We start from the raw sequence: 22,138 nt of genomic DNA, 5'->3' as shown, positions 1-22,138 counted from the left end.
TAAGACAGGTTCCGTTTAATCCAGGTATTAACGTGTATTTTTGCATTGAAATTGCAGGACCAAGATTTTTTCCATTGAAGACAGATTTTTGCTTAATACAGGTTCCATTAAAGACAGGTTTTACTGCATTACTAATTTTCAAATACAACAAAGTTCTTCCATGTCCTGTGAATTTTGTATAGCTTATCTATGTTAGTTTGATTGCTTAAAATAAACACTATTTCCGCAAAGCACACCTATAACGAATTCACAACCGGTTTTCAAATACAAAGTTCTTTGCAATCTTAAATTTACCTTTTTACAATGTGTGATGCAACTAATAATGTTCCTCAGACATTCTAGAAAGGAGTTTTTGAGTATTAATTATTTTCTTATCTTGTTCTTTCCTATTTTGTTTGTACAAATCTGTATTAGGAGGAAAAGACAGGTTATATCCTCAAAAATCTACCCCACAAAAGACCTTTTGTGCAAAATTTTTAGTCTTTAGCTAGATTTGGACGTTAATTATGGCGGTGTTATCCAAGTTAATTTTTGTTAAATTCAAGAAAATGCTGTCCATTGCTTCAAAAATTGAAGTTACACTACTGCCAGGGTTCATACTCATTTTCGTAAAAAAATTTCCCTGACTTTTCCAGTCAGATTTTCAAAAAATTCCAGGTTTTTTTTTAAAATCAAAAAATTGATATAAATTAATAACAATTTACAAAAAATCAATTATATTATAAAATTATATAAATTATAAAATTGATAATTTTAATTACAATATCAATGAAATCATAATCGTATATTTTTTTTACATGCATTTATGCTTTTCAAATATGCCTGATTGAGAAGAAAAATGGAACACAATTAAGAAATGAGATTTCCCTTTCATGCAATTTCAATGCCCACAAGATTTAAGCCTTTACAGTTGTTTACTTTGTGACATAATTAATCAAAGATGTAGTTGGTTTCACTGCGTTAAAATTTTTTACAGTTGGCTTGCACCAGCACCTCCTAGAGATAGATCTATCTTGTGCTAGAATTGATAAGTTTAGCAATTGGGGGTTGTTCGCTGAACTCCAATTTTCGCATGCTTGGCATGGTTCTGGATAACTTATCTGCCCATGTTGCGAGTTTTGCCGCAAAGCTGTCACCATGCTTTATACGGGTCATTTTTGACTGCTTCGATCCAATCAGCCTACTGACGATCCGCCCACATAAGTTTTTTTACAACACAAAATTGTTTTCAAATAAAAATACCCATGTGGAAAATCAAAATATACACATGCGTCATCATTAACTGATCAGCATGCGCCGTTCATAACTGAAGTTAACTTACGAAATTATCGCAACTGAGCTTTGTACCCATGGCTTTCTATGATGCGTATATGATGCTTCTGGAAACACTAGAAACAGTTACGATAGTCTTAGCAATATGCTTTTCCAAGCGGACTTACGAAATCCTCGTTCCTCCTCAGCAGTATCTAACGTTTTTTGCGATATTTTATGGATTATCAATATTAAACTATGTTATTGGAATTCCCTTTTTTATCCTGAAGGAATTTTTTTCCCTCTTTATTATTGTTTTTGATTGATCTTTTTTTCCCGATCAGACGACAATCGTGACGATTTTCCACATCGTTGTCTGAAATTTCCAGGTTTTAAAACAAAAATGGGAGATTTTCCCTGATTTCAGACTTTTTTTGGTAAAAAAAATTTTTCCTGACTTTTCCAGGTTTTCCCTGACCCATACGAACCCTGTACTGCTGTTTTAAAAGCCAAAATTGGAAGAAAAAAAATTGAGGTGGCAAAGCAATTCCTTGAAATTCGCTAACCACAATTTTGATAAGCAAAGAGGAATTGAAGAAAAAGTTTTGGGAGTGATTCATAAAAGCTTTTTTGAATAATTTCAAACAAAAAAAAGGACAAAAAAAACAACAACAAAAAATGTTCCAGTAAGTGGGCCCTTGGTAAAAGAAAAATCATTACATTTTGCATGTTTATTATGCAAAATTATTTTAATGTCCACGATCATATGTGGGGAATTTTAAAGTCAGAGTGGTGTAAAAAGTTTTTACTAGAATTGTTTTCTTAGTGTCTCGTGCTAAAATTTTGTGATTTCACAATCTGATGGCAAACTATTGAAGTTGAGACTCTGTTCATTTTTCACTTCAATAGTTTAGCACTTCTAGATTGCATTTCTGGACTCGGGTCAGAATTGGTGAAAATGTGACTTTAACCTCATATCCTGAAAAGAAAAAAATTTTTTATGTATTTAATTACAATTTTTACATCTTCTGATTAGTTTAATCTTTATTCTAAGAACGCTCAGATTATTGAAAATGTGTATTGTGTTTCTAAATTATGTCCCATTTTGCTCAAATGCATAGTTTTTTGAGTTGGTATAGATATGGTGAATAGTTTTGCTGTTTACTATAAACAAACCCAACTACAACACAAGCTATTTCAAAAGTTTGGTTTCTTTCTTTGAACAGACAGATATGAAATTGCAATCTCCAGAAATGTTTTATTAACTTTTGATTTAATCATTTTGGCAGGAATGTCTCATCATGCAAAATAGTTCATTCATAACAGTATATATATATAAAAAAAAGAAATCTAGAAAATAATTCTAATATATTTGTACAAATTTTCCCAATAAGGCAACATTGAACTATAACTGCTAGTCATAGCAATCAATCGTGTGCACACAGAGTTGAATCAGTTTGATAACACAAGACATGAATTGCCATACATCTTTAGGCAATTTTAATTTTCTGAGGAAGTTCATACCTGGATATATAATAAAATATTAAGCGCCATGCCAATCACAAAGCCGACTGTTGGCTGGAAGCATGTTTGCCACCATTAATTAACTTCAATGCAAGCTTCATTCAAAAATTAAAGAGAAGCATGTCTCTTATTCAGTTTTGACAACTGAAAGTGTCTGAATAAGTAAAGTTTACAACTTCCAATCAGAAGAATTTGATTTCAGCAAAATACAATTATAGACTGATTCAGCTCCGTTACATATATATTTCCATGATAAGTCTCTGAAGGCAAATCTTGTATCACATCATTCTGAAAAGTCAATTAAACCAGACTTTTAACTGCTTTTTGTGCTGCATCATCTAAATCTCTAGCGGTGACAATTGGAAGGCCACTGTTTGCAAGAATATTCTTTGCTTCTTCTACGTTAGTTCCTATTGTTTACAAGAAAAAAAAAAATTTTTTTTTAATAGTAGATAGTTGTATGGCAATTTTAACAATGCCGCCAAAACATAGAAACAAACTTGACAGAAAAAGATTCAATACAATAAAAACATGACAGATTTAATTCAAGCGCCATTCATTACTCTTAAAAACATGGGAAAATGTTCACATACCTTCTAGTCGTACAATAAGAGGCACTTGCAACTGAATGTTTCTACATGCATTTGTGATTCCTTTAGCTATAACAGCACAGTTCACGATGCCGCCAAATATATTTACTAAAACAGCTTTAACCTGTATGATAAGAATAATAATAAAGAATAGTAAATAATCATTTTGAAGTCAAACTGAAATGATAACACTTAAAATTTCTTAGGGGTGATAATATTCAAAAAGGGGGTGATAGACAAGCCCAAGTGGAACATGAAACACCCTGCCAAACCTGTCTTATCTCAAACTGTTTTTGAGTTATGGTGGATAATCGATTGTGAAAATAAAATGCATCTAGTCTGAAAAAACCCAAATTTGTGACATTTCTGAAAGATCTACATGCAAACTAAGCTCATATTTACGAAAAACAGAAAACATCCTATAAAGTGACACTGATTTCATCCAAATATCTGGATTTATTGGCAAACTAGAAGAGCTGAAAAATTAGAAAAGTTCAAAACTGAATTGTCGCCAAAATTTTTAATCGCCAATTCCGCAAACACCCTTGTAGTTACAATCGGTCAAATTTACCAAAAACTTGTCCATTGCACTAGCTTTCAAAAGGGTCTACAAACCATATCAGTGATATAGTTCAGAATTGGCAATTAGATTTTGGCAATAATTTGAATGTGCAGAAAAAACCGTATTAGGCGACACCCCCATATCCGGATATCTGGATTAAACAGTGAGCTACAAGTGCCGAAGATTGGCAAAGTGCAAAATTGAATTGCAGCCAAAATCTATTAAAATGTGCACTTTGAAAAACACTGATTTCGATGATGTAATTGCAAACAAATGGTTTAACTTCTCCTGAACCAGAACACCAATATGGTTTATTGTAAGATCTTTCGAAAGCTGATGCAATGGAAAAGTTTTTGGTAAATTTGTAGCTAGAAGGGTATTTTCAGATTTGCGATTAAAAATTTTGGCAATAATTCAATTTTGAACAGTGTCAATCTTTCAGTGCTTATAGAGCTCGCCAATAAATCCAGATATTCTTATGAAAACGATGCCACCTTATAGGGTTTTTCTGCTCTTTCTAAATATGTGCTTAGTTTACATTGTAGATCTTGCAGAAACTTCATAAATTTAGGTTTTTAGACTTGACACTTTTTTTTTTCCTATAACCAATTATTCAAGATAATTCAGAAACAGTTTGAGATAGGACAGGGTTGGTAGGGTGTTTGACGTTCCACTTGGACTTGCACATCACCCCCTTTCGTTTGGAAGAACAGGTCACGTTCACCCTGTATGTAGTTCAGTTCTCTCTCTCACACACACACTCTCATTAGAATTTTAATTAAGAGTCATGAATTTTATGTATCATATTCGTAATTAGATCCACACCGATAAATACTTATTAAAGGGAAATAAAGGTGTTACTTTTTCATCAGAAGTCAATATCCTAAATGCTTGGTATACTTGATCTTCTTGAACCATACCTCCAACATCAAGAAAATTGGCTGGACTTCCCCCGTACATATGGATAATGTCCATTGTCGCCATGGCTAGACCAGCTCCATTAACTGAAAATAATTTCCCCCATTAAAAAATAATGTATTCTCAGTAACATCAACCTTAAATAAGCCTCATTAGACCAAGAGAAACACAGAATTCATGTGCAAAACCCAACCAAAATGTATGACTTCATTTAATGTTCTTCAATGGGCCAAAAAAGTTTTTATTTGCTCATTCATTTTCAAAAGAATGTTCTTAATGATATTGTTTGCCATATGTTATCAAAAGTATAGATGCTTAAGATTACTGTGAGACATACCCATGCATGCTATGTTCCCATCCATTGCAATGTAATTAAGATGATATTTCTCAGCCTCTGCTTCTCTTGGATCGGTTTCTGACTTGTCATCCAGAGCGAAAATCTCTTTTTGACGGAATGCAGCATTGTCATCAAAATTTATCTTTGCATCAAAACATATAACTAAGAAGAAAAAAAGTGCATTTGAATGCCATGAAAAAGTGATTTGCATTGAAATTAAAATTATTAGTGCTTTTTATTTAAGTTATTATTTATTCTTCGGGTGAGGAAAAGCGAGATATCTCTCATATATATTAGATCGTCATAAAAGGCACATACTATTCATTTCCATAGTCCAGGGGTTGGCAACCTTTTTTTGGCTGCAGGTCAAAATCAACCAAAATGTGTGTATAAAAAAGACGTTTGGGGTATATTTTCAGAACTCAAGTCGGTCACTTGAAATTATGAAATGGATCACTTAGTGATCCGCAGGTCATATGTTGCAGAGGCCTGCTATAGTTCAAAAAAGACACGAGACACACAATGCTCATACAGTCACATTTTCTGACAGAATTAAGAACAAAGCCCTCTCGTTTAACAAAGTTGTTATATTCAATGTGAAGGTATGGGGTGGGGGGGAAGGTGAAGAATATACAGCTCTTTTGAGCTTAATAAGGCACAATTTAAAACTGCCTCATGCAATTTGACATCCTTCATATATGTAGCAAGGTTTCTAGTAACCTGGAATGTAAGAAAAAAAATCTGGGAAATGAAAAAGTCTGGGAAAATGTAAAATTTTTGGCAAAAGCCAGGAGAAAAGTTCTGTGAAGGTGAAAAGAAACTGAAACTTGAAAAGCAAAAAATTTGGAAGGTTAAGAATTTTCCAAAGCAGAATGTTTTGCACTGTTCTGCAACGAGTCCTCAGCTTACTGGAAATGTCCTGGGGTAAAAATTCCCATAAGAATGTTTTCTACACTTTTTCATTTTCAAAATTGTTCCCAATTGTTCTAAGATGTACAACACAGATTTCAGCATGCCAGAAAATTCAAGCTATAGGTTCTGCATGGGTGCTAATGCTTCTGATTTACATAGAGGCTTTGAAGTTTTTCAGCATTATTGAAATATTCCAGTCGGAAATCAAATCCTTCAAATTTTTCGCATCTTCATAGAAAAATCCCGAAAAGTCCTCAAATTCTGCCTCATTTGAATGGAAAATCCCTAAAGAAAATACTCTTTCAGTCCTTGCAATTCCAGGCTGACCATGTTTTTTTCAGGAAAAATATAGGAAATCATTATTTCAAGAATTCCTGTAGACCCAAGCACTGGACTGATTACGTTCCCAAATGGATTTTGTCAGTTGTTAAATTCGGTGTTCAAGAACTTGCAAACAAATTCTTCCCAAACATTCAAAAAAATTACCAAAACCATGAGTGGCTTTGTGAGAGAGTGATTCTGGCACTGAAAAATGACAGTGTGAACACGATCAACGAAAAAATCCTGAAAATTATTCTGGGAGACCCCACATCTTACAAATAGGTTGACATTGTTACAGACAATTCTGTATCCTGAAGAATTTCTGAACTCTTTGGATATTCTAGGTGTGCCACACACAACTTGACCCTCAAAATCGGAGCAACTATAATGCTTTTAAGAAATTTGGGGACACAGAGACTCTGCAATGGCACCAGACTCTGCGTGAAGAAATTGCACAATTACATCATTGAAGCAACGATTTTAACTGGATGTGCCAAAGGAGAAGACGTCTTCATTCCACGTACCCCAATTATCACTGAAGAAACGCCATTCACTTTCAAGCGATTACAGTTCCGATTCCTTTGGCTTTTGCCATGACAATCAACAAAGCACAAGGCTAGTCGTTAGCAGTGGCAGGTATCAACGTACTTGAGCCCCGTTTTTCACATGGACAGCTTTTCGTTGCCTGTTTGCGTGTTGGTAATCACAAAAATTTGAACATCAAAAACAAAAAATATTGTGTATCTACAAGCGATTGCCTGAAGTTTTTAATTAAAATATTTAAAAATAAAAGTAATTTTTCTTACTTGATGTACAATTTTTTTTGATTAGGAAATAATAAGCTATACATATATAAACTTTTTACTAGGCGGGCAACGTCATTGGGTATCAGCTAGTTTTTCATAAAATGAATGATCCTTTGCAAAAAATATAAGGGAAATTTTCACAAAAACAGGACCCTACAAAAAAAGTCGGGACAGATCCCCTGGTGTATGCTTAACGAGAATTCTCTATTAATATCTGGGAGAACATCAAGAGAGATTAATATCCTCCTGTCCCTTTATAATTTGTTACATCTGTGATTATTTAAAATTGATTGAAACAGTAAATTGAAGAAAAGTCAAAAAATTGTTATCACAACTTTTACTACTTGGATTCAAGTAAATGGGAGGTGTAATCAACTCTAAGTCATTGACCTCTCAAATATTGACAGAGAATCATAACTGGTAGGCGTGCAAAGGGAGAGAGGGATGAACTGCCGACGGCTGTAACATGAGCAGCTTGCATGTTAAAGATTCCCTCATTTCGAGTAAGTTTACATATAAAGTTTGCACCATAAGTTCAGAATTAACCTAGTACAAGATTTCATAACAGGAACCACCAAAATTATTCACGGCATTCGCATCATTATTGGCAATTTAAAGTACAGGATTTTTTTTCTAAAAAAACAAAACTGTAACAGCTTATAGCAGTGTAAATCTGAAAGACTACCATACCTCTGCCATCTTTGCTCTCACCGAATGGATTGATTTCAACTTGGGTTGCATCAACTTTGAGAAACAGATTATATAACTTTTTGATTTGTTCCGCAGCCTGTTCAAACAAATTTTCTGTGTGTTAGTACTGTGTATATTTACATAAAATACAAGGTTATAACTAGGGCTTGGATTTTTGTGACAAGTCAGATTTTATGCATTTTTGAGCAATTGGTCATATTTTGAGCATTTTTGAGCTATGTCACATTTTAGGAATTTTCAAGCAATAGATTTTTGTTTTGGTCATTTGTCACTGAAAATTTTAATGTGTAGGCATTTGTTTCAAAGATATACTACACACTAAACACTTTTGGCAGAACTCACTTGACTCTGCAAGGGGGAAAAATGGTAGTAAACTGCCCAATGATGGTAAATCAGAGCTGCGCTAAATTTACAAAAAAGATTGATGTCTTTACTTTGACTGATGTCATACTTTGTATTATATTTTCTTAAGTATATTAAAAGTATAAAAACCAATTTAAAATGCAGTAAATTTTTATTCATCTTGAGAAACAACCAATGAGATTGCAGAAACTACACATCTGCTTTATGACAAGCCTTCAAATACCGTTTAATCTGGTAATTTTTCCATAATTAAAAAAAAAAGGCCTTTGCAAAGTAGTTTCTTCAAATATTTCTTGGAAGAAATTATACAATAGCACATTTTTATTTAAATTATTTGAAACTGCATCATCATCAGTGTGATTCCAGAACATACTAAAGGGCTTTTATTGTGCATGAGGTAGGTGTGGTTTTCATTTCAATTCGGCGAGAGAATTTTGATTGAAAAAGTAAATTGATTAATTTTTTCTTTACTTTTCAACTTAATGAACAATAACTGAAAAAGAAATGAAATAATGAGAAAATTATAAGGTCATATTTTCATGTTTTTAGGTCATAAAATCCTATCCCTAGTTATATCCAATCTTGGCAGAATGACAGGGTGCAGAATAAATAACAATAGTAGCGAGAACATCTATACAGTAAAGCCTGTCTTCAACAGAATCACAAGGGACCAAGATTTGTTTCCACTGAACACAGGTTTCCATTTAATAGAGGTTCAATTGACATAATGTGAAAAATTATGTAATGATCACGTATGTAATGGAATTGCAGTATAATAAAAATAAATCAACTGAAAATAAAGTAATGTACATTATTTACTCTATAATTACGAAATAGTTAGGTTTTCACTGCATGTGTATGAAACTTGGCCCCACACTGTTCTTCATCTGACATGACTTTACGTTCTTTTCGACTTTCTCTGAAGTTTTCAGTGAGGGTGTAAATAACTGTCATTTTTAGGGGGGGGGGAAAGGCAACATGATTTCGTTGCTCTGACCACCGTAAAATTCAATGATTTTCCCATGCGAAATTTTCCACCTCCTAAATTTCACCACCCAAACAATTGCCCTCCCCCTTCGCTTTCTAATTTCGGCCCTGCTCAGCACTTGTGATCACGGAAAGCAGCTTGCATGCAATATTGTGTCTTGCATCATTTGGAAATCTAACAATTACAAGAAAAGCCTGCTTTAATGAAAAATTTAGTTACGATTTCAGAAAGCAACTGCTTTACTACAAATGGCTTTTCGAAAACCACAGAATCAAGTATGATAGTGGTTTTCACAAATCCGAGGGTGAGTGAAGTATAAATCGCATATTGGCAAGCAGTCATTGCATTAAAAATTTTGCTAGAAACACTAATATTTTGTAAGATCTTTTGGTCAATTGGTCACGAAAAAAAATCGAAGCGCTGGAGAGAAATTTTCCGTTGAAGGGTAAAATTTTTCTTTCCGTTTCTGCGTTAGGTAAATTCCGTTTAATCCATGTTTTTTAATGTGTATTTTGGCATTGAAATCATGGGACCATGATTTTTTCCATTAAAGACAGGTTTCTGCTTAATACAAGTTCAGTTGAAGACAGGTTTCACTGTAGTTGGAAAAGTTGACCGTGACACCTGATCAAGTAACTGTCCCTTGAAGTTCAGTTTCTGAGCAACGCATCTTGCTTGGTCATCAGTGATCCCTCGGAATATATCAATCTTTTCCTGACAGAAAAATAAAACATAATTTTTAGTTAAAGGTATACATAGTACGAGAAAAGCATTTGAATTCTTAACTATTTCATTTGTGTGAGAAATTTTCGGCACCAACATGCAATTAAACCTCTCTATCTCGAAACTGATGGGAATGGAAATTTTTTTTGAGAAATAAGAGTTTTTTTAAGTAAGAAAGGAAAACCATACCAAAAATGGTGAAAAATCTGATTGATAAAAACAAAAAAACTCTGCACTATATACTAATGAAATTATTGGTTAAGTTACACAATCAATGTTTGATCACACTATAGTAAAACCTGTCCATAACAATACTGTAGGGACCTATAAAAAATATTGTTATGACAGTTTGATTTGCACTATCCCCTATTGAATAGGAATTCTGCAGGCACCAAAGAAAATATTGTTACGGGCAGGTTTACCATTATAGACAGTATAATTATACACTAAAACGTTAAAATTTTTGTTTTCATTCAATTCAATTTTAATTACATACCTTATTTAAAATAATCCTTGAGCTTAGATTTATGCATATTTTTCGCTTTTTGAGCATTTACAATTTCATCGATACTCTAGCAAATATAGCATTTTTCACTGTTACTTTTTTTAAATTCCTCTGGAGCATCTCCCGTTGTATTTCCGTCATCTGATTCGGCCATACATTCAGCAATAAGTTTGGTATCAGTCAAGGTGCTGCAATTTCGTAGTGAACAGTCAGCGTCTATTTCCACAAAATCGAAAAATAAAATTTCTCAAGACTAGATCACAAGATCCATCAACACAATGGGCTGCAATACGAATAATATCAGTTCTTTCACCTCCGGAGAAAAAACAGATTATCATGAAAGAAAAGGGTTTTTCAGTAATGCCCTAATGTTCTGAAATTTCATTTTCAACATTGTTCTGAAAATCGTTGGAATTCAAGTGAACCACTAGAGATGACTGGTTTCAAACCCGAAGCTTTCTTGAAGCAATTTTGAATTGTCTGGTAGCTGATATTTTGCCATGCTGAAAAAGCCATCCACCCTGCTGCCAATCATAGTATTTGCCTGTGATTGACAAGATTCATCAACACAATGGACTGTAATAAGAATAATCCTTTCTTATCGCTTTCTCTCACCATGGGAAAAGCCAGATTTATGAGAGAGGAAAGTAATTTCTGTGTTCTTTTTTTTTGCTATCTTTTTTTTTGGCTTGGCCTTTGAAATAGTTTTTCGAAAATTTCTCAAGTTTGAGAGGTGAAAATGCATTTGATTTAGTACAGTAAATTCAACGATTTCTTTAAATTTTTCGAGAAAGAGAGGTTTGACTGTAAAAAAAATATTTATAAATTGAATAAATTGCAAGTAACATATCAAAAGTGACAGAAAATACCTCTACCTTATGTATTAAGTGAGGAGTTTTCTCGGCGACTTCTTCGATATCAACGCCACCGGCAGAACTTGCAATTACCAAGGGGCCTCCAGATTCTCTGTCCATTAATATAGCAAAATATGTCTCTCTAGATATGTCTACCGCTTCAGCAATCATAACCTAAGCAAAAATAAAAAGTCACATTGTCATAATTCTCCATCATTTTAATGAACAAAAGAATTATTGCACAGAATGAACACTACATAGATACCGATTCTCAGACTTGAAAAATCTTTAGTTTGTCATGAAACATTTTGCTGTTGAAGAAAACATCTCACATACGAAAAGGGAAAACTCAGGATTTTTTGGTTCGATCAACTGACCAAGTGCTCGTTTTCCCTGGATATATGAGTATTTTCCTGTAATTTTGGCAACTCCAGACTTTTTAAAAATAAATAAATAATTAAAAATTGTCCCGTTTTAACCCTGTATATTCACCAGTCTACTTGAATTTTTATTCTTCACCAAAATCAAGCTAATTATTATTATGAATGAATATTCATCTCATATATTTGCAAGAACAAAAAATATATGAAATTGACATTGTTAATTTTACAGGGACAGGTTTCTTGTAGATCCAATACGTTTGACAATGGAATAGCAATCTTTCATCAACAGTCATGCCCTCTGGTGGGATTCTGAACTTGGTTAGACGATTGCCATAGAAACGCTTCACAACTGCTGTTTTTTTTCTATGTGTAATTCATTTTAATCCACTGATTTACACACAAGTAGCACTTAATTTCCCAGCATTGGCGACTTTTTTTTTAGATTTTAGCCATAATTGGAACTTTTGCTTAGTTTTGATAGCGTATTTAGTGACAATTGGCAATCTCCCATATTTTTCTCGAGAAAACATGGTCAGTTTCAGATTTTCAGATTGCGAAGAGAATGAGGACCAAGCTATTTTCTTTGGGATTTTTAATTTCTGCACAATTCGAGGATTTTTTTTCAGAAAATCAGGAAAACCTGGTTTCCAACTAGAAAATTTTGATAAAGCCAAACTAACTAAAAACTTAAATTGAAAGCATTGGTACCTATCACATTATTAGTGTAAGAAATCACCTTTTGAACTTTTACACCACTTTTTGGAGTTTGTTTCGTAACCAACTTGTGCCCCAGCATTTTTCTAACTAAAACCGGAACATCGTTTGGACTGCAACAACAGAAAGATACAATAATTAATGACCATGTGAATGTTATGGTTAATGTGATAAATTGGTTATTATGCATAATAACTTGTATTTATGCATACTTACCAATCGTCTTTGTAAGTTTGATAAATTTATGACTTTTACTGACAAACATGCATAATACCGAAGCGTCGTTGGTAAATTTGATAGGTTGATAGGTTTGTTTTCCTAAACACTGAAACCATCACTTTTACAGGTGTTTATGCATAACCATGTCGTTGATAAAGTTGATAAATACTTGAAATTTATCGCCTTTATCTGTGATTATACATAATACCCTAGTGTAATCGGTGAATTTGATAAATATGAAAAAAATTCCAAATGAGTGTAGTATGTGTGATGGATATAATTGGACTCCAATGGAATGATAACAAATTTTACGATCATACCCCGATGTAATGACACAATATATGTATGAATTATCATGCTTAGCGTATAATATAGTATGACTTATCATGTTTACCAATGATGCAACGCTTGGGAATTATGCATAATTGGTGGTAAATACATATTAAATTTATCAACGCACTTGGGTACTATGCATAATCAGTGGTAAAAGTGATTAATTTAGGGAAATTTTTCAAACTTACCAAAATGCTTCATGATTATGTATAATAACTGTGGTAACTGTAATATATGTAAATGACACACAGGTGCATTTTTTCTTTATATGTACTCAAATAATATAAATTTACATGATTTCATATGCTATCCAATCAAAAAAAAGTGTTTGTTACTTTTCCGTAAGTTTGACACCACCCTGAAGGCCGCTTGAAAAAGTCCCTTTCCCTCTTCCGCCAGCCAATATCTGGGCTTTCACCACAAATTCCTTGACATCTTTGGGGGAAAATACAGTTATAATTAAAATCGCTGACAACAATCGGTCACTTGCTTGATGCTCTTAACATTTAAAATGCACCAAAAACCATGTTGAACTTAATAACCACACGTGTCATAAAAAAAAACATACTGAGAGTTTTTGATATTTCTTCAGCTTCAGCGATGGTTGAGGCGACTTTGAACTTCTGAACCAAAATACCATTATTTGCCATCAGCTGCTTGCTTTGATACTCTTGTAAATTGAGGTTTCGAACTGGCATTCTGATGGACGAACTTATCCTCTGAAAGTTTAGAGAAAACACAATAAATTAATGATATAACGAAATTAAATTTAAAACTGATTTGCCAGAGTAATGCGGACAAACCAATTCAGTTAAGCACATTGGCACGATTCATGTACAAACAGCTTTAGTGGGCTGTAGGCTACCGATATATGGGAAGTGTACATTAGTGGACAGGGAGGTGCCACTGTGCTGAGTTTTGTAGTAGACGAAAGGGGTGGCAAATTCAAGTTTGTCCCTCCCCAGAATATTTCTAGTTATGCTCTTGCATACAAGGACGCAACTAAAAATGAAAATTTACTCTGTCGAATGGAGCTAATATATATTTTGGTATAGGCACCTACTTTAAAAGAGGCAACGGAAGTGTTTTAGACCCGTGAGTGCTTGAATCGGTCTTTACATAGATTTTGATTTCGGAATTTATTATGGAGATGGGTGCTCAATGCGGTGCTATTGAATACTTGTAGGTGCTCAAGCACCCACTGCACCCCTAGTTCTGCCGCAGCTGCATTTTGGTGCCACCCCATAACTTTTACTGAAAAAAGAGTGAACTCAGAACAGATCTCCTCCTTCTAAGAAGATCATGGCTGGTTAGGGTACCTCAGATCTTCCTTCTTCCTTTTAGTTGCGGCCCTGCTTGCAAATGCAAAGGGTTTCCAATTGTGATTTCCACTTGAGTGAAGAGGGGCACGAAGACCCTAAAATTTGAAAATCGTATGTGATGTTTTGGTCTAATTTTCTTGACAAACCATACCCCAAATCTGCTACCCTGGCTACAGTCCCCTCCCTCTTTGTAACAGGAGTCCCTACACACAGATGAATATCAAGTGCTTTAGACCAGTGAATTGTTGGCTTGTGCCTTATTTATGTAAAATATATTTATTTTTGGATTAATTCTAGTGGGGGGGGGGGGGGGAGAGACTCAACAGGGGCCATAACTAGGATTTTTGTGAGGAGGGACGAAAAATAATTTTGCTAGCCCACAACTGCAAAATTTGATAACTTTTAACAGTGTTTTCTGTTGAAAAGTTTATAAACTACTAACAGCGTTTTTGTTGCTCTCTGAAGTTTTTCACTTGGGTTAGTCACCCCCACTCTCATGGGGCTCATCACTGATGCTGGACCTAGGATTTTTGTGGGGAAAGACACGATTTTGCTGTCCCCTCCACAGAAAAATTAAATAGTTTAAAAACAGGGCTGACTGGGGTCCAACTTAGGGGCACTTGGAGGCTGGCCCACTAAATATTTGAGCCTAAGGGCCTTACTGCCACGCCAGATGTGGAAGGGGCTGCTGTGGTGGTCAATTGGTCATAGTGATAGGACTCGTATCGCGAGGTTCAAACCCCATCGTTGCCACAGTGGTGGTCGGCTAAAGTTGGTTTTCTGTGGTTCCCAACTTCAAGGTGCAAATGCGAGCCAATCTCTCCTTTAAAAGTCTCGCCACAGAGAGCAACAGACCTACAAACTATACACATGTAATTCAATCATTAGATTTCATTCATTTCTCAGCAGCACTGAAAAATCAGACAACACTAGATACGCACTCAGATTGTTAGGTACACACACTTCCGGAGCAACTCACTTGGTAGTAAATTGTCCATAGATGGCGATTGACCTGAGTTGTGATTGCTTTGAAAGAAAGATGTGGGAGGGGGAATACACAGGGCTGGTGCTTGGATGTAGGACTGGTGGGGGGTGTACCAAATTCACCCTTTATAACTGCTCATTCTACATGACACAAGGTGTCAAAACATGTGCTTCTCTCGGCTGACAAAGTACCTAATTATGGCCTTGGTTTGGAAGCAGCAGTAGTACAGTAGTCTCACAACAGTTTGTGGTTCCCGATAATCCAAGGTGTTGGAATTTTTTAAAATTCCTTCTAAAATGTGCTTTACATATTTCTTTTGTTTGATTCTTCTAACAAATGAGTAATTTTAGTTTTGATGGGGGGGGGGGGGAGAAGAAAGGTCTTGATCCCTAGACTGGAATCTTTAGTGAACCTTCTGCGCCAGAATTTTTCACGGGCCCCTGTATAGCAACTTTAGAGTGGAAAAAAACCTATTCATATTAAGCCTGTTGTATAATTCATATTGTGCCCGTTCAGTAGTTCGAAATGAATCTTTTCTATACTATTCTGGGGAGCCACAGAGATGAAGAAAACTTCACAACCATTGAATTGAGAACTAGATAGGTGAGAGAAAAGAGTAAGGTATGAATATGTAAGTCTATAAGCCCCTCCCTAAAAGCTGATCTCTATTGGTCTTTTTTTGGATAATCCAAGTTTTCATTAATCTGATTTTGATTCCGTTCACCTCAGATATTAATAAGACTACTGTATTTTCTTACACTCCAATCTATTTTGGATGCCCCATCTCAACACCCATAAGGAAGGCTGAACGAACGCCAGAACTTTGCCACTGGACTTATCCTGTTGCCGAGATCTTATCCAGCCCCGTGTCCGGAAAATTCACCGCTAGGAAAATTAACCGACCAACAATTCACCGACCAACAATTTACCGCCATGCAATTCACCGCTAGGAAAATTCACCGACCGACAATTCACCGCCATGCAATTCACCACTAGGAAAATTCACCGACCGACAATTCACTGACAACAGTTTTAGTGCGAGTCAGTTAGCGAGGGAGTGAGCGATTGAGTTACTGAGTGAGTGAGTGACTGAGTGAGTAAGTGATTGAGCGAGTGACCGAGTCAGTGATTGAGTGACCAAGTGAGTAAGTAATTGAGCGAGTAAGTGAGTGACCCAGTAGTGACTGAGTCAGCGATTGAGCGAGTGACCAAGTGAGTAAGTAATTGAGCGAGTGACCAAGTGAGTAAGTAATTGAGCGAGTGACAGAGTCAGTGATTGAGTGACTGAGTCAGTGATTGAGCTAGTGACCGAGTCAGTGATTGAGTTACTGAGTCAGTGATTGAGTGACCAAGTGAGTAAGTAATTGAGCGAGTGACTGAGTGACCCAATGAGTAAGTGATTGAGCGGATGAGTGAGTGACCCAGTAGTGACCGAGTGAGTGATTGAGCGAGTGACCGAGTCAGTGATTGAGTGACCGAGTGACCCAATGAGTGAGTGACCCAATGAGTAAGTGATTGAGCGAGTGACCGAGTCAGTGATTGAGTGACCGAGTGACCCAATGAATGAGTGACCCAATTAGTAAGTGATTGAGCGGGTGAGTGAGTGACCCAGTAGTGACCGAGTGAGTGATTGAGCGAGTGACCCAATGAGTAAGTGATTGAGTGACCGAGTGAGTGAGTGAGTAAGTGATTGAGCGGGTGAGTGAGTGACCCAGTAGTGACCGAGTGAGTGATTGAGCGATCGAGTAAATTGGTTAGTGAGTGAGGGAGTGAGTGAATGTTCAGTAAGTGAGTGAGGGAGTGAGTGAATTGGTTAGTTAGTTAATTTTTTTAACGTAGTGGTGTCACAAATGATTAAAAAATCCGATTGTTCCGAAAACATATCCCTTCTCAGTGAGTCTATATTACAATATTGATCTAATGTCATATTTATAGCTTCAGCTGTTTCGGCTCGGCATGATTTCAACGTTGATCCCCACTCTTATGACGTCCTTAGGTTGTCGAATATGGAAAAACCATTTCTTAGTGAGTAGTGAGTCTTTACGTCGTGAAAAAAACTATTCACAAAATTTGATATTTACAGCTTCAGCGGTTTTGGCTCGGCGATGATGAATCAGTCATGACATGTTATTTTATATACAGTACTAGGGATCTCTGCCCCCCCCCCCTGCCATCTGTCAACCCCCCACCCTTTTCTATTCACAACATATCTTATTTATTTCGTCCCACTTCATCAGCGTGAAAGGGACACGTGAAAGCACCAGCTTACTGAAGAAGCGAATTTTATAATAATGAAGCAACAAAAAACAAATGTGATTTATCAAGTAACTCCAGAAAACTTCCCCATGGGGGTCCCCAAACTCCAATTCATTGAATGTTAGGGGGGGGGGTGGCCCTGACTGGATTTATCTCGGGCTACCGATGTGTTGAAAATTTTACAATGGTTAACTACAAAAACCAATGACATTCATCCAGGGACACCCGAAATGAAACCTATCAACTTTTCCATGGGGCACCGACCTGAAGGCTTGTCGGACATACCCCCTGTGAGTGGCCACGAAAATTTTTAATTTTTATCAATTTTAAAACGAATAAAATCCAGGGCCCACATCCAGTAACGGGGACCCCATACGCAGATTTTTAGTGGGGCACACAGACACTGGATTTATCTCGGGCTTGTGCTGTTGAAAATTCTACAATGGTAAACAACAGAAAAGAATGAGATTCATCCAGTGCCCCCAAAATGGAACGGGACCCCTGACTCGGAAGCTAATCGGGCATCCCCTGTGAAGGCCACTGCAAATATTCATTTTACCAACGAATAAAATCCAGCCCCCCCCACGCAATTACCCGTGACCGAATTCGCAAATTTTATGGGACCTCAGACTGGATATACATTGGGCTTCCGCTATCGCAAATTTGTCAATGTTAAACCAGCAAGAAAACAATGAGTTCCATCAAGGACCCCTGGAAATGAAACCTTTTAACTTCCCCATGAAGGTGTATGTGCAATCTCCCGGGTACCCCGACCCTGTATGTTGGGAGCACTGGTGATATGTGTATATTTTACGTATACATACCTCTCGGCATGACCCCCACGATGGCAGGGCTGACAGGGGCCAGAACGTTTCTTATCCTTTGTGATATTTTCACACTATAAATTAAGCACAGAGGGGCCCGTGAAAACGCTGGTTTGGGGGCCTGCCATCTATTTCAGCTTAGGGGACCTGCTGTAGGATGTGGGAACCTCTGGGTACATGCACATAACTTGGTCCCGATATATGCAAGAGTTAAATGAAAACTTGATCCCAAAATCGTAACCGACTTCCGTAACACAAAAACGTAACAGATTTCCATCACTCAAAAAACGTCACCGACTCCCGTAATAAAAAAGTCGTCACTAATTTCCGTTGCATAGGAAGTATATATATACGCGTATATAGTAAATATAGAGTACATATAGATACGCACTAAGGCGGGATTTCTGAAAGTTCATCACGTGAAATCGCGGGTAACAGCTAGTTCAGCATAAAAAAAACCCATTGGTTACTGATGATCAGCGATGTTTTTTATAACATCAAAGTGATAACAGGAGATGATTTTAAGCATTTTTAGGAAGTTAATTCATCGCGTATCCACTTACTTTATTATCTTTTAATTCTGTTATTATTCCTTTTAACATTCCATTAGAAGTTTCTCAGTAAAACCGAGTTAATGGAATTTTGTTGAATGTACTATCTTGTATTGGGCAACAGCAATTTGTAATTTATACAAATACAAGGCCACAACAGGCAAAATGCCCAGCGAGAAAAAGATGCCCACAATAAATATGGATGTCATATATTTCAAAAATACAGCAACCCGAATCCGTATCATATCTTTAGGATATGGCACTTACTCACTGAATAGATCACTCACTCACTAGATCGCTCATTCACTCACGGACTGACTTACTCCCTCATTGAATCAGTAACTCACTCGCTCACTGACTCACTGAATCACTCGCTCACTGACTCACTGAATCACTTACTCACTGGGTCACTCACTCAGTAACTCAATCGCTCATTCCCTCGCTAACTGACTCGCATAGAACTGTCGTTGGTGAATTGTTGGTCGGTGAATTTTCCTAGCGGTGAATTGCATGGCGGTGAATTGTTGGTCGGTGAATTTTCCTAGCGGTGAATTGTTGGTCGGTGAATTTTCCTAACGGTGAATTGCATGGCGGTGAATTGTTGGTCGGTGAATTTTCCTAGCGGTGAATTGCATGGCGGTGAATTGCATGGCGGTGAATTGTTGTCGGTGAATTTTCCGGCGGTGAATTTTCCGTAAACCATCCAGTCCAGCTTCTTGGCAGTGTCCGGAAAACTTTATTTCCAAAAAGGAAGGCTGATTGTGCTTTAGTCCAGGGCTGGGTCCCCCAAGCTGGACTTTTCACTGGCCATTCTATAGTGAATTTATAGCATGGAAAAAAACATTATGGTAATTTAGAATTAACCATAAAAGTTTTCGGGTTTTTTGACAGACGTGAAGTACAGTTTTCGTCTTTTGACCGACGTGAAGTACAGTTTTCGTCTTTTGACGTTTCGTTCACACAAGTGGCTAACATTTTCAAGAAATCATTATGCAACAGCGGGCAAAAGGCTACTACTTACGCCTTCTCCCTGCTTGAGTCTCACTGCCTCGTCGGGATTGGTTTGTTGTCCCCATTGGCCAAAGTTGTTCCTAAGGGGAAAACAGACTGGCTCAACAGACCAATCCCGACGAGGCAGTCCTCCCTCAAGCAGGGAGAAGGCATAAGTAGTAGCCTTTTGTCTGCCGTTATGTAATGATTTCTTGAAAATGTTCGCCACTCGTGCGAACGAAACGTCGAAAGATGAAAGCTGTACTTCAGGTTGGCCAAAAACCGATTAGAATTAAGCTTAAAAGTTTTCGGTTTTTGGCCAACCTGAAGTACAGCTTTCATCTTTCGACGTTTCGTTCGCACGAGTCGTTAGCACAGCTGGAACTAGAAGGGGGCGATTGCCCGGAAGGCAAATTTTTAGATGGGAACAAAAATGCAATCATAAACCTATATAATTTCACAGTGGTGGGGGTGGGAAAATTATGTGTTGTGTGTGTATTTGTCTTCTTTTCCCTCATAAATGTATTTGTTATGAGGTTTTTGGGATCACGCTATATTTCCCTCTTTCTTAAGGGACATACAAACCGTAGAAAAAGTAACTAACATGGCGACTTGCTGCGTAACTCATGAAAGACACAAATCCAAATTTAAGAAACGTGGAAATGAATAATTTTTTTTCTCTTTGATGGGAGCTAGATATTTCAATGCTTTTTATTTTGAAGTTCAAGTTATCGATCTGCCTGTTTTTGCTTCAAAAAATGCTCGATTAAAGCTGCGGAATTTCTTCAATGTAATTTAGGGGTCCATAAATAATTTCGAAACATCCTAAACTATATGGATCGATGCAGTTGGATATTATAAAACAACACGGAGACATTAGTTTCCATTTTAGTGCTTGAGAAGATGTAAATAAAAGGTTAAAATCAATGTATTGCATGGATATCCAACTCAAAAGTAGGTCTGGCTAATTACTTCATATTTAATTTTCTGGGCTTTGTATTTCTAAGCGAACTCAATGTTTCGAAAATGGAAAATTCAATTCAATTTTTAAAATTATTGATGCGGCGAAAAACCCCACTGAGTTTCTGAATTTCTAAGGTGAAATCGGAAATTTTAACACTGATTTCTATGGGGGGATCATCTTGTGGTTTTCCCTCAATGATGCTGATGATGATTGTGACGTCTATTCAAAAGCATCATATAGCCCGAGGTGGAGGGAGCAGAGATCGGTTTCGATTGTTTATAATTCTATTAACATTAAAAAAGCTATAAATCAAAGGGGGGGGGGGTGAAGGAGAAGCCCGTCAAATATTTTTCTCATCGTTCCTCCCCCCCCGTGTTAGGAAAGGAGCCCCTTGTTTCAAGTCACGTGCATTTTTTTTTTTTAACCTTCAAAAAGCCGTATCATGATAAGAGGGAGATCACATTATTGATATCGATTACATCGATAGACAGTCAACACGATGTAACATGGCATGTTGAACATTCATGTGCGAATGTACATTAACGGTGAGTATTAAGGTGTTTACTTTTTTCGCCAGGGCAAAGATCCATCGGCTGCTACGGAACTTGTACATGGTCGCCATGTTTTTCGTCAACGTAAACAATCGTCTCAGTTAAAAGTGAGGAGGAGGAGAACCACTAATTTTTTCGTTAATGAATCACACGTTTCATAAAATTATGGATTTATTTCATTTAATTTAGTCATGATAAAGTGAAAAAAAGAAATTCACCTCTTTCATTTCTCTATATCTTTTACATCGTACGATTAATGGTTGGAATGAAAGTACTGTACAGTCAAAGCCGTCACAGTGGTAATTGAATGAAAAAAAGCGCGAGTTCCGATACCGTATTGAAAAGTGTTCATATAGTATATTTACAAAGAAAAATGTTATTGGTACTTGTAATCTGGCCATTAATAGGAACCCTCTGTCATTAGTACAAAACATCAAGATTTTGGGTGTCATCTTTGACCAGAAACTTACTTGGAATCCTCAGGTTGATCACATCCTAAAAAAAGGAATAAAAACATTAAACATAATTCGGATCATTGCTGGTCGTCTTAGAGGAGCCCCTGGTAGCAAACTCCTTGCTATTGCATCAAATATCATTTGCAGTTTTTTCAATTATAGTTCTTTACTCTGGCACAACTGTTCACAACGAAATTTAAACAGATGTGCAGTATTATATCGTCAA

The 22,138-nt window shown here is 36.4% G+C and overlaps 1 protein-coding gene across 1 annotated transcript; it reads right to left on the bottom strand.

The window, feature by feature from the left end:
• Window positions 1–2,505: 2,505 nt before the first annotated feature.
• On the bottom strand, window positions 2,506–21,557 carry ScsbetaG (Succinyl-coenzyme A synthetase beta subunit, GDP-forming). Its single transcript, XM_089250453.1, has 11 exons — window positions 21,472–21,557; window positions 13,583–13,733; window positions 13,350–13,449; window positions 12,485–12,575; window positions 11,387–11,539; window positions 9,908–9,997; window positions 7,912–8,008; window positions 5,183–5,344; window positions 4,789–4,931; window positions 3,369–3,489; window positions 2,506–3,185 (listed from the first exon to the last, which is right to left on the bottom strand). Exons 1-11 carry the CDS (start codon window positions 21,526–21,528, stop codon window positions 3,076–3,078), a joined length of 1,275 nt encoding a protein of 424 aa, XP_089106579.1. The 5' UTR covers window positions 21,529–21,557; the 3' UTR covers window positions 2,506–3,075.
• Between the last annotated feature and the right edge of the window lie 581 nt (window positions 21,558–22,138).

This window comes from Pholcus phalangioides, unplaced genomic scaffold, assembly GCF_987345545.1.
Source record: "Pholcus phalangioides strain wild (caught in Gottingen) unplaced genomic scaffold, Ppha-v1.0 ptg000024l_1, whole genome shotgun sequence".
NCBI lineage: Eukaryota > Metazoa > Arthropoda > Arachnida > Araneae > Pholcidae > Pholcus > Pholcus phalangioides.
The sequence above is the reverse complement of the archived record's forward strand: the minus strand, read 5'-3'. Positions and strand labels throughout refer to the sequence as shown.

Coding starts and splice junctions, on each gene's coding strand:
- ScsbetaG (XM_089250453.1), bottom strand. CDS start 21,528: ATGGCGACCATGTACAAGTTCCGTAGCAGCCGATGGATCTTTGCCCTG. Junction 11,540..12,484: donor GTGGTGTAAAAGTTCAAAAG/GTGATTTCTTAC, acceptor ATTTTTGCTTAG/GTTATGATTGCTGAAGCGGT. Junction 3,186..3,368: donor TCTTATTGTACGACTAGAAG/GTATGTGAACAT, acceptor TGTAAACAATAG/GAACTAACGTAGAAGAAGCA.